The sequence below is a fragment of the Takifugu flavidus genome, chromosome 7, assembly GCF_003711565.1.
Source record: "Takifugu flavidus isolate HTHZ2018 chromosome 7, ASM371156v2, whole genome shotgun sequence".
NCBI lineage: Eukaryota > Metazoa > Chordata > Actinopteri > Tetraodontiformes > Tetraodontidae > Takifugu > Takifugu flavidus.
The window spans coordinates 16,139,843-16,156,136 of record NC_079526.1 but is presented as its reverse complement, the minus strand read 5'-3'; the positions used below and the strand labels follow the sequence as shown (position 1 = coordinate 16,156,136).

The following is a 16,294-nucleotide window of genomic DNA, read 5'->3' as shown; positions in this document are numbered from 1 at the left end:
CCATCATCACCATCATCATCATCACCATCATCATCACCACCATCATCACACCACATCATCATCACCATCATCACCATCATCATCATCACCATCAATCACCATCATCATCATCACCATCATCATCATCATCACACCATCATCATCACCATCATCATCATCATCACATCTCACCATCACACCATCATCACCATCACCACCATCATCCCATCATCACCACCACATCATCACCATCATCATCACCATCATCATCATCACCATCACCACCATCATCATCATCACCACCATCATCATCATCACCATCATCATCATCACCATCATCACCCCATCATCATCATCATCATCACCATCATCATCATCATCACCATCATCACCACCATCATCATCACCATCATCATCACCATCATCATCATCACCATCATCACCACCATCATCACCACCATCATCATCACCATCATCATCATCACCATCATCACCATCATCACCACCATCATCATCACCATCATCATCATCACCATCATCACCATCATCACCACCATCATCATCACCATCATCATCATCACCATCATCACCATCATCACCACCATCATCATCACCACCATCATCATCACCACCATCATCATCATCATCATCATCATCATCACCCTTGTTTTTATTCCTTTAGTAAGGTTAAGAATGAAGACACGCTTTGATCCTCTCTAACAGGCTCCTCCCCCAGGTGGACCCACCCCCTCAGGGCCTCAGGCTGAGCGTTCTGAGCGTAATCATCCTGAAGATAAACGGGATCGTTCCAGATTTCTGTGTGGACTAAACGAGGCGTCAGGGCCCCTGTAGGGGAGGAAGACGTGTATGTGTGTGTCGCCGTGCCTCTGCAGTGCCATGACGTCACCTGTCACTGCGCCCGTAACCACGATGGACGACGCCGAGCAGTTTTTACACGGTTAACTGAGCGTGACCACAAACGTGGCTGAGCTGTGGCTCTCAGCCTGATGACATCATCATGGTGATGGATGAGACGCGGCGGACAGCTGACCCCCACTCAGCTGCACAAGCTCAATTAGCTCGCAGCTAATTTAGTGCTTCTGGGATGAAGGTTTGATGAAGAGGAAGATTTTAAATCTAAACACCCCCACAATGCTCTGCAGTGGGGTACAGTGACATGTTCCCGCTCAGAGGAACCCCAGCAGATACCATCCGTGTGCCACTTACATCCTGCAGGAGCTTCTCCAGGTTCTCCTGGAGCTCGTAGAAGTAGCGGGACGTGATGAGGCCCTCGCGGCTCTTCTCCAGACAGTCTCTGGACAGCTCGATCAGCTGGTGGTGGATGAAGCTCAGCACGCCGTCGGCCAGGGGACACACCTTCCCAGGATCTGAGGAGGACAGCAGCTCGGCCAGACGCTCCTCCATCTGAGCTGTTGCCTGGGGGGGGGGGGGGGGGGGCACAAAACAATCTAAAGTCAAACGCTCCTCCAAAACCCTCTTTCGCTTCCTTCACTGTTATTACCGTGTAATAACAGCTACCAAAATGCACATGGACATTGTCACTGTATTGATCAAGGTGAAAGATGTCAGTCCAGATGTGTCCCAGACAGGAAGTGGCAGACAGGAAGTGTGTGTCGGCAGTACCGACCTTCGGAAAGCGCTCCTTGTACACGTGGTTCATCATGACGATCTCGTGGTCAAAGGAGATCGGCGAGCGTCCGGGGCTGAAACGACAGATGTGCGTGTATAAGATGAACACGTGGCTCACCCCAGAAGCTCCGCCCCCTCACACGTGCACATATACATGAAAAATACCAGCGGGGAACTATCTGAAATACATCTCAGGTTTCTCCACAGCGCCCCCTACAGGTGAGCCACATTCCCGACCAGCTGCAGCCAGACGGTGGTGAGAGGAGAGCAGCTGCCAGCAGGGCGCCACTCCCCACATCCTATAGGCTGCTGAGCGAGAGGGGATCCTAGAGGTCAAACACTTGACCTTCAAACTGCCCCACGTTATTGTCACCTTTCACAGCTTTGATGGGCCTGAAATCCTGGTTCTGATTCAAGTTGCTGACTGAATTTATCCTAATAAAACTGATGTTTCTGACACGCACGCACACACACACACGCACACACGCACACACTCATGAGCGACCAATGGAAACAGGCTGGGTGTCAGCTGACCCCCCAGGTCAGCTGACCCCCCAGGTCAGCAGGCAGGTGATCATACAGTCTCACTGACCACATGTCGTCGTCGTCATACGTGTCCACTGAGGCGAAACTGGGGACCATGACAACCTCTACACACTCAGAGACACAGTGTAAACGTGAGTGTGTGTGTGTGTGTGTGAGTGTGTGTGTGTGTGTGTGTGTGTGTGTGGGTAATAAAAAGGGCTGTCAGTTCTGAGGGCATTTTTATGACCTGACAGTCCGACAGTGACGTCTCCATCCATCTTTCATTCTGGTCCTCATTCTTTATTCTCTTCCCCTGGGACACACACACACACCACACACACACACACACAACACACACACGCACACACGCACACACTCATGAGCGACCAATGGAAACAGGCTGGGTGTCAGCTGACCCCCCAGGTCAGCTGACCCCCCAGGTCAGCAGGCAGGTGATCATACAGTCTCACTGACCACATGTCGTCGTCATACGTGTCCACTGAGGCGAAACTGGGGACCATGACAACCTCTACACACTCAGAGACACAGTGTAAACGTGAGTGTGTGTGTGTGTGTGTGAGTGTGTGTGTGTGTGTGTGTGTGTGTGGGTAATAAAAAGGGCTGTCAGTTCTGAGGGCATTTTTATGACCTGACAGTCCGACAGTGACGTCTCCATCCATCTTTCATTCTGGTCCTCATTCTTTATTCTCTTCCCCTGGGACACACACACCACACACACACACACACACAACACACACACACACACACCACCACCACACAGTCACCCGTCATCTTTGTGAAAGTGAGATGAAGGAAAGGTCAAAAATATCACTTCTGTTGCTGTCTCCCCTTGTTCTGAAGGTGTGTGTGTGTGTGTGTGTGTGTGTGTGTGTGTGCTGATGAATTATTCAAACAATCATATAAACATTGACTGCACACTATTCAAGGCTTTTTTTCAGCCTTCAGAGGACGTTTGTGGACGAAGGTGTGTGAGAATGTGGAGAAACTGGTTTGGTTGTAAATATTGAAAAAATGATTGAATCAGACTAAAAATGAGCTGATTTCTTCCTTAATTTATTTACTTCAGTGTTTCAAAATGCTTCTAAACTAAAATCTGCCTCAGACCTTTTGATTCTAATTATAAATGTAAATGTTTGCTTGAAATGAATAAAGATCAAATAGGAACATTTTCATGATGGGAAACAGTTGAAATAAATATGAAGTTGAGGTCCAGCATCACGTGTATGAGTCATCAGAGCACACACACTCACACACACTCTCACACACACACACACACTCTCTCTCACACACACACACACTCTCACACACACACACTCTCACACACACACTCTGACAATGAGGTCATGTCTTCAGTCATTCATTTGCAGCTCATTACTCTGGTAATTGGACTGAGCTGTCTGAATGTGACATATGATCAGATCATCACTGAGACCCTCAACACGAGACCACTATGTTCTCTCTCTCTCTCTCTCTCTCTCACACACACACTCTCTCACACACACACACACACTCTCTCTCTCTCTCACACACCACACACACACACACACACACACACACACACACACACACACACACACCCCTCCTGATTCAGCTGTGGTGGGGCAGCTCTGGCTCTTGTGATTAAAGGTGAGCTACTACAGAATATTATCCTCTTCTTCTCCTCTTCCTCTCATTCCCCCCCTCTCCTCTCCTCTCCTCCTTTTCTTCTCCTCTTCTTCTCTTCCCTCCCTCTCCCTCCTCCTCCTCTTCCCTCCCTCCCTCCCTCTCCTCCTCTCCTCCTCTCCCCTCCTCTCCTCTCCTCTCCCCTCCTCTCCTCCCTCCTCTCCCCTCCTCTCCCCTCCTCTCCTCTCCTCTCCTCTCCTCTCCTCTCCTCCTCCTCTCCCCTCCTCTCCCCTCCTCTCCTCTCCTCTTCCTCTCCTCTCCTCTCCTCTTCCTCTCCTCTCCTCTCCTCTCCTCTCCCCTCCTCCTCTCCTCTCCTCCTCCTCCTCCTCCTCCTCCTCCCGCCCCCCCAGGAGCAGCTGTCTGATGCAGTGGAATCCCTCAGGTGAACACCACGGTCATATTTCTGCTGTAATGGAACCAAAAACGTCCTCAGAGCTGAAGACAAAAACCCTCCGTCTTTATTCTGAGACTCCAGCTCACAGGAAGCTGCAGCAGAGCGGCCGTGTCTTCCTGTTAAGGCGAGGGAGGAGAGAATTAACAGGAGGGAGGAGAGAATTATCATGAGGGAGGAGAGAATTATCATGAGGGAGGAGAGAATTAACAGGAGGGAGGAGAGAATTTAAGGAGCTGAGCAGGAACGAGGTGTGTTTTCATCCTTTAGTCACCCCAAAACACTCAAAATGCAAAACAGCTCATTGGGGAGAGAGACCGAAGTAAATCAGACTGGACAGACACTCGGGTGGCGTGTGTGTGTGTGTGTGTGTGTGCGTGAGAGTGTGTGTGTGTGTGTGTGCGTGTGTGTCAGAAAAATAACATTGGTGCTTCACAACTGAGGTGGGTGACTTGGGAAATAAGAGGCCCAATTGAGCGTGACAGAGCCTGTATGAGGTGTGTGTGTGTGTGTGTGTGGTTGTGTGTGTGTGTGTGTGTGTGTGTGTGTGTGTGTGTGTGGGCTGCAGGAGCCCCATGTAATGAGATTCGGGGCTCTAATGTCAACAGTTCTCACCTCCTGAAACCTTCAGCGACTGTGTTCAGGGGAGAGTCTCACTGCTGTTCTGCTCTACAGTTTCCCAGTGTGATTCTGGTCCTGCTGTGGCGGGTAAACCAACCAGAGCTCATGCGTGTGGATGTGGGCGTCACGTGTGCTTCAGCTGCACACGGCTGCAGACCACCAGTGGAAACTCAGACCAGTTTAGACCAGTGCTCCCAGTAGCCTCCTGGTCTCTGTGGCCTGACGTCACACAAAGAGCCGCCGTACTCACAAACACGTGACGCCACACAACACGTGTGAACACAAACACACCTTTAATTTTGTCAACCCTTTATAGCAGCTCAGCCCAGTGATCTGCAGGTTGCTGGTTCAACTCCAGCTCTTACAGCCAAGGCAGAACCATAAACGCGTCACTAGGGTCAGGGTTAGGGTTAGGGTCAGACCCCCGAGGTCCTCTCTGGGACCTGGAACAGGAAGTGAGTATAGACGGGATACTGAAGCTGCTGCTGAGGCGATGCCTCCCTGAGGAGCAGCACCACCTCAGCTCACCTCCTCCAGCGGGTGTGACCGTGCCCGTCTCCTACCTGAGGCTGCGGGAGCGCGGTCTCATGGCGGGCGAGCGCCGTCCCTCCTCGTCTGTGATGCTCTCGGAGCTGAAGTGCTTGGTCAGGAAGTGCAGCTCGTCCGGTGTGGGCTGGAAGGGCAGCTGATGCAGCTTCTCCTGAGATGAACAGGAGGACTGTGAGAGGAGGAGCACAGAGGGAGCACAATTACAACCAGCACTGGAGCTACAGCGTGGAGAGCAGGAGGAGCAGGAGGAGCGGGGGGGGGCAGGAGCAGGCGTTCTCCTCCTGACCAGGTGGATGACTCTGCTGCCTGACCGGCATTTGCTCAACATTCAGGCCTGTTTGGGTTCTTCTGAGTCGCACGAGAGGCATAAACCTGGATTAAATCATGCGTTTTGGTATTTTAGCCAGACTTTAAGATATTGTAACCCTCCGTTTGTGTCCAGAGTTCATTTTTCAACTTGGCACAAACATCACCATCTAATAAGGTGCTACAGCTACAGCAGCAGCAGCAGCAGCTACAGCAGCAGCAGCTACAGCAGCAGCAGCTACAGCTACAGCAGCAGCAGCTACAGCAGCTACAGCAGCAGCAGCAGCAGCTACAGCAGCAGCAGCAGCTACAGCAGCAGCTACAGCAGCAGCAGCAGCTACAGCAGCTACAGCACAGCAGCTACAGCAGCAGCAGCAGCTACAGCAGCAGCTACAGCAGCAGCTACAGCAGCTACAGCAGCTACAGCAGCAGCAGCAGCTACAGCAGCAGCAGCAGCAGCTACGCAGCAGCAGCTACAGCAGCAGCAGCTACAGCAGCAGCAGCAGCTGCAGCAGCAGCAGCAGCAGCTACAGCTACAGCAGCAGCAGCAGCTACAGCAGCAGCAGCAGCTACAGTAGCAGCAGCAGCTACAGCAGCAGCAGCTACAGCAGCAGCAGCTACAGCAGCAGCAGCTACAGCAGCAGCAGCTACAGCAGCTCAGCAGCAGCAGCTACAGCAGCTACAGCAGCAGCAGCTACAGCAGCTACAGCTACAGCAGCAGCAGCACAGCTACAGCAGCAGCAGCTACAGCAGCAGCAGCTACAGTAGCAGCAGCAGCTACAGCCAGCAGCAGCAGCTACAGCACAGCAGCAGCAGCAGCAGCAGCAGCAGCAGCTACAGCAGCAGCACAGCAGCTACAGCAGCAGCAGCAGCTACAGCAGCAGCACAGCAGCAGCAGCTACAGCTACAGTAGCAGCAGCAGCAGCAGCAGCTACAGCAGCAGCAGCTACAGCAGCAGCTACAGCAGCAGCAGCAGCAGCTACAGCAGCAGCAGCAGCTACAGTAGCAGCAGCAGCAGCAGCTACAGTAGCAGCAGCAGTAGCAGCAGCAGCAGCAGCAGCAGCAGCAGCAGCAGCAGCTACAGCAGCAGCAGCAGCAGCATCTCAGGAGGAGGCAGCAGGGAGACATTTACCGAGACGGTGGAGCTGGGGGTGTTGGTGCCGTACCCAGAGGAAGGCAGGGAGGCCAGAGACCAGCGTCGACCATCCGTCCTGAGGGACAAACACAAGATGAAGGACATGCAGCATTCAGCAGATATTCAAGAGAACAGGCTGATGGGGGGCTCAGAACATCAGTCTAACCCAGATGTTCCACCAACACAGCTGGATTACTGTGGTCATCAAACTACACAAACACACTTTCCTGTTGTGACGACAACGGAGGAGAAAAATACTGACAACAAGTTGGAAAAAAAAGCTGATTCAAGCTGAAGTTGCCAGTTAAATTCCTTAAATTAAAAGTGTAAACCTGGACAGGCTACAGGCCTGAACCGTGGTCAGACCCTGCCAGGGGTTGTGGGCGGGGCCAGCCACACACAACAGTGAGGAAGGTCAAAGGTCAAAGGCAGAAGGTTACCTGTCAGCCCTGCTGTGTCCATGACTGTGGGGAGACAAAAGAGGAGCTTTGTTTAGATCTGGTCTCTCTCTCTCTCACACACACACACACACGCGCACACACACACACACGCACACACTCACACACACTCACACACACACACACTCGTAATATTCTGGCCCAGGTGAAGTCAAGACGAGTGTTTTAAGTCTGTCCTGAACAGCAGTGAGGAGTGTTGATGGTAAAACCTGTTTCTCTCTGATGTTGCTCAGTTTGTAGCTATGACAACACAACAACATCAAGCTGTGACCTAAAAGTGTCATCAGTCTTGATGCCATGGCAACAGGACTCAATTCTGACGTTTAAAACTGCAGCGCGTGAATGGCCTGTTGTACCGGCCTCGGCCACACGGTGTCACTGTGCTCCTGTCTGAGCAGCAGCTCTCGCCAGCGTTACCATGGAAACATTATCAGCTTAAAAAAAGAGATGGCAGCATGACCAACGTTTAAATTAATATCCTTTTTAATCTTGGATTAAAAATCTGTGACGCACTCACACTCTATCGGAGTGAGTTTTATTAAGCAGTGAGCAGCCATCTTCCTCTTCATCTTCCTCTTCATCATCTTCCTCTTCCTCATCATCTTCCTCCTCATCTTCCTCTTCCTCATCATCTTCCTCATCCTCATCATCTTCCTCATCATCTTCCTCATCATCTTCCTCTTCCTCATCTTCCTCCTCCTCTTCCTCATCATCTTCCTCATCATCTTCCTCTTCCTCATCATCTTCCTCCTCCTCCTCATCTTCCTCATCAACACACACCTGAACACAACACGCACCTGAACACAACACGCACCTGAACACAACACGCACCTGAACACAACACGCACCTGAACACAACACACACCTGAACACAACACACACCTGAACACCAGCGTGTGCCTCACCTGCGTGCTGGAACAAAAGAGAAGTGGGCGGCGGCGTTGGGGGAGAAGTTGCGAGGGCTGTCCAGAGGGCTGGTGCCTGTGAGGGAAACCAACAGGTTACATCGGCCAAGTCAGGTGGAAACTCACCTGAGCAGGTGAGGAGAGCACTGCTGGAACCACTGGAACAATGATGAGAGTGTGCTAGCGTGGGCTAGCTCAGCTAAGCTAAGTGCCTTCATCAGCTAGCCTCCATGATAGAGCTAAACAGCTGGTTACTGGTTACTAACCCTCATCTGCTGGAACCAGATCATGATGAGGAGTTTTTGGCATTTTGAGGACTAAAGATCTTCCATGAAGAGGAGCAGGAATGAAAACCCAGGATGATCTTTGAGGTTTCTTCTCTCTCTCTCTCACACACACTCTCACACACACACACTCACACACACACACACACACACACACACACACACACCACACACACACACACACACACACAACACACACACACACACCCACGAGTCGACTGGAGAACGGTGACCTACTTCCTCGACACGCTGCAGCTCCACAGACGTGCTAATATCAGACTGGGATCATCGTTCCAAAGTTAGGAAGCTCTTTAGAACACACAGCCGTCACCCCCCCCCTTTTTCTGAGGGGGGTGCAGGAGGAAGTGAGGGAGGTGTTGGATGGATGAGAGGGATTATTACACATTTATTACCAGACATTTATTAACCCCCAGACCGATCAGGCTGTGGGTGAGGAGGTGCACAGGTGATCCTCATGATCACCTGTGCACCTCCTCACCCACGGGGACGCTAACGGCACCTGATGGAGAAACGATGTCGGCTGGACTCAAGGTCGAACGATGGAAAAGCTCCCAAACAGCCGTGACTCAACCACCCAGTTAATAACAGCGTGTAATTAATGGGACACTAGGTCACCATGGCAACACAGCAGCTGCCACAGCAGGAAGGAGGCATCAGCTCACTTCCTGAGTCCAGCTCTTCCATCCATTATTCATCTAAGAGGGAAGCTGTGGATGGCTAAATCCAGGATGAGATCAGGGCCCTTTAGCACGCCGGTGTCCACCGTGTGTTACCTGTGTGTCCGTGCAGAGGTGAGTGTGGCCGTGGCAGGGTGGGGGAGGTGCTGGACGTCACAATCAGACTCTTCCTGTTGCTCGTGCGACAGCTGAAGACACAAAAGAGCCACAATCACATCACCGTTCCCAGACCAGCTCCTGACCCCGGAGGGCCCGGATGGACACGTCCTGTATCTGGCGTCAGCCGCTAGTGACCCACACACACCTGCACAGCTCTGACTACGGAAGCCCTGGTGGGACACAGCAGACCTCAGCAGAGGCGCCGCTTTAGTCACATGACACAAGAGGAGGGTTCATGATGACGTTGATGATGTCATCAGCCTTTCACAACAGCCGGACCTCATTCTGATGATTAACGGGTTCATCAACACACACTCTGAATATTTACCTGTTTAATATACATGTTACATCCAGTGTGTGAGTGTGTGTGTGAGACACCATCTGCTAGGAGTTGCAGCATCAGCAGTCTAAGAGCACCACGTGGTCCAGACACACACACACACCACACACACACACACCTCTGTGTCAGATCTTCTGGACTAACCCTAACGCTATTATTATTATTATTAGTAGTAGTAGTAGTAGTAGTAGTAGTGTCGTTATTATTGTCGTTATTATAGTTATTGTCGTTGTTATAGTTGTTGTCGTTGTTATTATAGATGTTGTCGTTGTTATAGTTATTGTCGTTGTTATAGTTGTTGTCGTTGTTATTATAGTTATTGTCGTTATTATAGTTATTGTCGTTGTTATAGTTGTTGTCGTTGTTGTCGTTGTTATTATAGTTATTGTCGTTATTATAGTTATTGTCGTTGTTATAGTTGTTGTCGTTGTTATTATAGTTATTGTAGTTGTTATTATAGTTATTGTCGTTATTATAGTTATTGTCGTTATTATAGTTATTGTCGTTGTCATAGTTGTTGTCGTTATTATAGTTATTGTCGTTATAGTTGTCGTTGTTATTATAGTTATTGTCATTGTTATTATAGTTATTGTCGTTGTTATTATAGTTGTTGTCGTTGTTATAGTTGTTGTTGTTATAGTTATTGTCGTTATTATAGTTGTCGTTATTATAGTTGTTGTCGTTATTATAGATGTTGTCGTTATTATAGTTATTGTCATTGTTATAGTTGTCATTGTTATTATAGTTGTTGTCGTTGTTATAGTTGTTGTCGTTGTTATAGTTGCTGTTGTTGTTATTATAGTTATTGTCATTGTTATTATAGTTATTGTCGTTATTATAGTTATTGTCGTTATTATAGTTGTTGTCATTATTATAGTTGTTGTCGTTGTTATTATAGTTATTGTCATTGTTATAGTTGTTGTTGTTGTTATTATAGTTATTGTTGTTGTTATAGTTATTATTATACTTGTTGTTGAAACCAGTCAGACCAGAGAGACGAAGCTACACGATGAACGGTCCCCACTGGAGCTCTGCTGGATCCTCCCAGTCCAGAGCTCCAGTGGGGACCGGTGGACAGAGAACTAAGTGGTCCAGTAACCTGGACCCACCGGACGAGGAGGAGCAGGAGGAGCAGGGAAGAAGGGGGGAGGAGCAGGGGGAGCAGGAGGAGCAGGAGGAGGAGAGGAGCAGGAGGAGCAGGAGGAGCAGGGAAGGGGGGGGGAGCAGGAGGAGGAGGAGCAGGGAAGAAGGGGGGAGGAGCAGGGGGAGGAGGAGGGGAGGAGCAGGAGGAGCAGGGAAGGGGGGAGCAGGGGGAGCAGGAGGAGGAGCAGGAGGAGCAGGGAAGGGGGGGAGGAGCAGGAGGAGGAGCAGGAGGAGGGGGAGCAGGAGGAGCAGGGGGAGCAGGAGGAGGAGCAGCAGGAGAGGTCAGCTGAGGGAAGGACAGCAGCAGCAGCATCACTGCTCACCATCACCCACAAACACTCAGATGGATACAGAGAGATTCCACCTTCATCTTCACGCTGTGATGAAGAGGAGGAAGAGGAGGAAGAGGATAAGGAGGACGGGACGATCCGTGGAACAGGACGGAGACGCCTACCTCTTGGAACGCCGCAGCATGCTTCTGTCTGGCAGGCAGAAATTGGAGAGAACCGTCCAGGTGTCAGACATGCTAACGCAAACACGCCGCCATCAAGAACACGCCGCCATCAAGAACACGCCGCCATCAAACACGCCGCCATCAAGAACACGCCGCCATCAAGAACACGCCCCATCAAGAACACGCCACTATCACGGGGACTCAGCGGCGCAGCTGAGGACGCGAGTGGAAGACAGACAGGAGAGCGAGCGAGTGAGCGAGCAAGCGAGCGAGGCTGCGCTGTGGACTCTGGCTCCGCCCCCTCCCTCTGCTCTTCATCTGGCTCCGCCCCCTCCCTCTGCTCTTCATCAGAGGAGGCAGCGCTAATAGACGCCTAATAAAGGTGTATTTAAAGGGGCCCCAACAGACCCCCAACAAGACTCCTGGACCTGGACCTGGACCTGACCGGCTCCACATCCAGGGCACAGAGACAACAACGTACTCTCGACGATGGAGGATCAATCTGAGCAGCGGTCGGAGGTGGCGGACGCTTACCTCCAGAAAAAGGGGTTTCCTCGCTGTTGAACAGGGGCCGATGAAGGGCCGACAGGAAGGCAGAGGGGGGGTGAGGAGGAGGAGAGGCTGATGGAGGGGGGCGGAGCCAAGGAGGTGGGGGACAGCAGATGTTGGAGGAGGCTGCTGTTGCTGTGGCAACGCAGCTGAGCTGGTGACCAGATTCTGTCCAGGTAGTGGGGGGGGGGGGGGTGCATAAAGGGAGGAAGAGTAGACTGTCAACAGAGTGTGTGTCTGAGTCTGTGTGTGTGAGTCTGTGTGTGTGTGTCTGAGTCTGTGCGTGTGTGTCTGAGTCTGTTGTGTGTGTGTCTGAGTCTGTGCGTGTGTGTCTGAGTCTGTCTGTGTGTGTGTGTCTGAGTCTGTGTGTGTGTGTGTGTGTGTGTCTGAGTCTGTGCGTGTGTGTCTGAGTCTGTGTGTGTGCCTGAGTCTGTGTGTGTGTGTCTCAGTCTGTGTGTGTGTGTCTGAGTCTGTGTGTGTGTGTCTCAGTCTGTGTGTGTGTGTCTGAGTCTGTGTGTGTGTGTCTCAGTCTGTGTGTGTGTGTCTGAGTCTGTGTGTGTGTGTGCGTGTGTTGTCTGAGTCTGTGTGTGTGTGTGTGTCTGAGTCTGTGCGTGTGTGTCTGAGTCGGTGCGTGTGTGTCTGAGTCGGTGCGTGTGTGGTGTCTGAGTCGGTGCGTGTGTGTCTGAGTCGGTGTGTGTGTGTGAGTCTGAGTCTGTGTGTGTGTGTCTGAGTCTGTGCGTGTGTGTGTCTGAGTCTGTGCGTGTGTGTGTCTGAGTCTGTGCGTGTGTGTCTGAGTCTGTGCGTGTGTCTGAGTCTGTGCGTGTGTGTCTGAGTCTGTGTGTGTGTGTGTCTGAGTCTGTGCGTGTGTGTGTCTGAGTCGGTGCGTGTGTGTCTGAGTCTGTGTGTGTGTGTGTCTGAGTCGGTGCGTGTGTGTCTGAGTCTGTGCGTGTGGTGTGTCTGAGTCGGTGCGTGTGTGTGTCTGAGTCGGTGCGCGTGTGTGTCTGAGTCTGTGTGTGTCTGAGTCGGTGCGTGTGTGTCTGAGTCTGTGTGTGTCTGAGTCAGTGCGTGTGTGTCTGAGTCTGTGCGTGTGTGTCTGAGTCTGTGCGTGTGTGTGTCTGAGTCGGTGCGTGTGTGTCTGAGTCTGTGTGTGTCTGAGTCTGTGCGTGTGTGTGTCTGAGTCGGTGCGTGTGTGTCTGAGTCTGTGTGTGTCTGAGTCGGTGCGTGTGTGTCTGAGTCTGTGTGTGTCTGAGTCGGTGCGTGTGTGTCTGAGTCTGTGTGTGTCTGAGTCTGTGCGTGTGTGTCTGAGTCTGTGCGTGTGTGTGTCTGAGTCGGTGCGTGTGTGTCTGAGTCTGTGTGTGTCTGAGTCTGTGCGTGTGTGTGTCTGAGTCTGTGCGTGTGTGTGTCTGAGTCTGTGTGTGTCTGAGTCGGTGCGTGTGTGTCTGAGTCTGTGTGTGTCTGAGTCGGTGCGTGTGTGTCTGAGTCTGTGTGTGTCTGAGTCTGTGCGTGTGTGTCTGAGTCTGTGTGTGTCTGAGTCTGGCGTGTGTGTCTGAGTGGTGTGTGTGTGTGTGTCTGAGTCTGTGTGTGTGTGTGTGTGTGTCTGAGTATGTGCGTGGTGTCTGAGTCTGTGAGTTGTGTGTGTCTGTGTGTGTCTGAGTCTGTGTGTGTGGTGTGTGTGTGTGTCTGTGTGTGTCTGAGTCTCTGATGTGCGTTGTTGTGTGGTGTGTGTGTGTCTGAGTCTGTGCGTGTCTGTCTGAGTCTGTGCGTGTCTGAGTGTGTGTGTGCGTCACATGACAACTAACACACACGTGTACTGCTGACGAGCTGTTGCACTATTCTATCACAACAGGACGTGTTTGAGACCAGTGAAACATGCTAACGTAGCACTGGCGTCTGTCCTCTGAAGTTGTCTACATTTCTAATTAAAGTTGTCTATATTTCTGTAATTAGCTGCACTTAATCTGCACCTTTAAATGACTCTGGTTTAGCTGCAGCTGCCTCTGCGCCCTGGCGCCACCTAGCGGCCACTAAAGCCACTTTCAGGCTGGTCTGCTCAGCAGTTCTGCATCTTATGATGACAGGACACAAGATGTTCTCCAATAAACTCACTGTGACCTTTGACCACTAAAACTAAAGCAATTATTCACATTAATCTTCATATCAAGCTAACAGCTGCTAGCATGACTGCGTTAGCATTGACCGTCTTGCTGAGGAAACAAATCCACCTAAAACAGGTTTCAGCTCAGATCAGATGAGACCCAGTCTCTCTTACTGCAGATGAAGGTGTGTTGCTCCTGCTCGCTCCTTCCTCCTCTTCATCTTGTGTTCCAGGACAAAAGCCTCAACTGTAATCTATAATAATCCACTGGACTGTAACAGCTCCATCAAACACACGATCACCTCTCCCTGAGTCCAACGCTGACTCTTCTGCACTGTGTGTGTGTGTGTGGTGTGTGTGTGTGTGTGTGTGTGTGTGTGTGGTGTGTGTGTGTGTGCGTGCGTGTGCGTGTGTGTGTGCGTGTGTGCGTGTTATCACAGCTATGTGAAGAATCTGGGCTAAAGTTTTCCTTCACCAGTTTGGGCTTGCTGAGTCACAAACTAACGCACACACACACACACACACACACGGTGTCTCCATGAGTTCGTCTTCTGAAGGAACTCCTGAATAAACTTTGTTCTATCACAGAGAAAAGACAAAAGGTTCCAGCAGCTGAACCTCCAGATGGAATAGCTCTGAGCTCTGCTCACCCCCAGGAACAGAGCTCAGTCCCTGGGTACAGTCTGCTCTGATAATCCCCCTCTGCTCCTCTGATGGGGACAGGGGAGGAGACAACCACACAGGGGGAGGAGACAGTGACAAAGGGGAGGAGACAACCACACAGGGGGAGGAGACAGTGACAAAGGGGAGGAGACAACCACACAGGGGGAGGAGACAGTGACAAAGGGGAGGAGACAATCCCACAGGGGGAGGAGACAATCCCACAGGGGGAGGAGACAACCACACAGGGGGAGGAGACAATCACACAGGGGGGGAGACAACACGCAGGGGGATGAGACAGTGACAAAGGGGAGGAGACAATCCACAGGGGGATGAGACAGTGACAAAGGGGAGGAGACAACCACACAGAGGGAGGAGACAACCACACAGGGGGAGGAGACAACCACACGGGGGAGGAGACAGTGACAAAGGGGAGGAGACATCCACACAGGGGGAGGAGACAGTGACTTTTAATATTGTACAAGCATTTATAATTATTTTCATGCTGAATATGATGTTACGCCTGCTATAAAGCACGAGACCTTAAACAATAGAGCAGTGGGTCCATTTATCATCTGATTATCTTTAGTGTTTTGCTGTGTGAGAAGATGATGAAGATGAAGATGACCAGTCAGAAATCAAAGCCTAAAATGGAAACTGGCTTCAGCGTCTCATGGCTCATCACGCCAGCGCTCGTTTTCCTGACTTTATCGGGACAAACAGGAAGTGCAGCTGTCCGATTCTCAGAAACCTGAAGGTTGGCCAGGGGGGTTTGATGGGACACCAGGGCTGTGTCCGACTCCACACCCTCGTTCCCTGGTCACTACTCACTACATGGGGACATGGACGAGTGAACTACGTAGCGCACTCAATTCTCAGTTAGCTTTCGGACACTACGGACACTGTGGCGCACGTAAAATGACGTAATGTTGTCGCATAATAACAAGGAACCGGTCGCCGGGAAAAGTGGCCAGGTCCATTTAATTATTTTAACCCATCCGAAACACATTCAGCGGTCGTAGGGGGGGTTAGGACACAGCCTATGTAGGGTATAGGGGGGGTTAGGACACAGCTGTGTAGGGTATAGGGGGGGTTAGGACACAGCCTGTGTAGGGTATAGGGGGGGGTTAGGACACAGCCTGTGTAGGGTATAGGGGGGGTTAGGACACAGCCTGTGTAGGGTATAGGGGGGGTTAGGACACAGCCTATGTAGGGTACAGGGGGGGTTAGGACACAGCCTGTGTAGGGTATAGGGGGGGTTAGGACACAGCCTATGTAGGGTATAGGGGGGGGTTAGGACAAAGCCTGTGTAGGGTATAGGGGGGGTTAGGACACAGCCTGTGTAGGGATAGGGGGGGGGTTAGGACACTGCCTGTGTAGGGTATAGGGGGGGTTAGGACACAGCCCAGGTGATAATTCACACACACCCACACAATGAAGCTACAGCCTGGCCAAAGCCAAACCACGGCAGGAATCCTGCATTTCCAACCTTCTGAACCTTCTGAACCTGTGTGTTGTTCTCACACATGTTCCAGCCTTGTGTGAGATGCTGTTGCTCTTGTAGATTTGAAGTGAAAGGTTTGTCCTCTAGTGTTCAAAGTGCTGCCCTCTGCTGCTGCACAATAATCAATTCTATATGACATTGATCCTTCTTTCTGCTAAAGCCCTCATTTGGCATATATAAATATGACACAACAAAAAACACACATC

At 51.1% G+C, this 16,294-nt stretch overlaps 1 protein-coding gene across 1 annotated transcript in view; it reads right to left on the bottom strand.

The window, feature by feature from the left end:
• Window positions 1-16,294, bottom strand: part of mast2 (microtubule associated serine/threonine kinase 2) — a 46,073-nt gene that overhangs the window by 12,568 nt on the left and 17,211 nt on the right. The window contains 8 exon segments of the mRNA XM_057037765.1: window positions 1,207-1,416; window positions 1,628-1,703; window positions 5,413-5,567; window positions 6,837-6,915; window positions 7,280-7,303; window positions 8,203-8,278; window positions 9,281-9,372; window positions 11,815-11,997. Of these exon segments, the coding sequence (XP_056893745.1) occupies window positions 1,207-1,416; window positions 1,628-1,703; window positions 5,413-5,567; window positions 6,837-6,915; window positions 7,280-7,303; window positions 8,203-8,278; window positions 9,281-9,372; window positions 11,815-11,997 (895 nt within the window).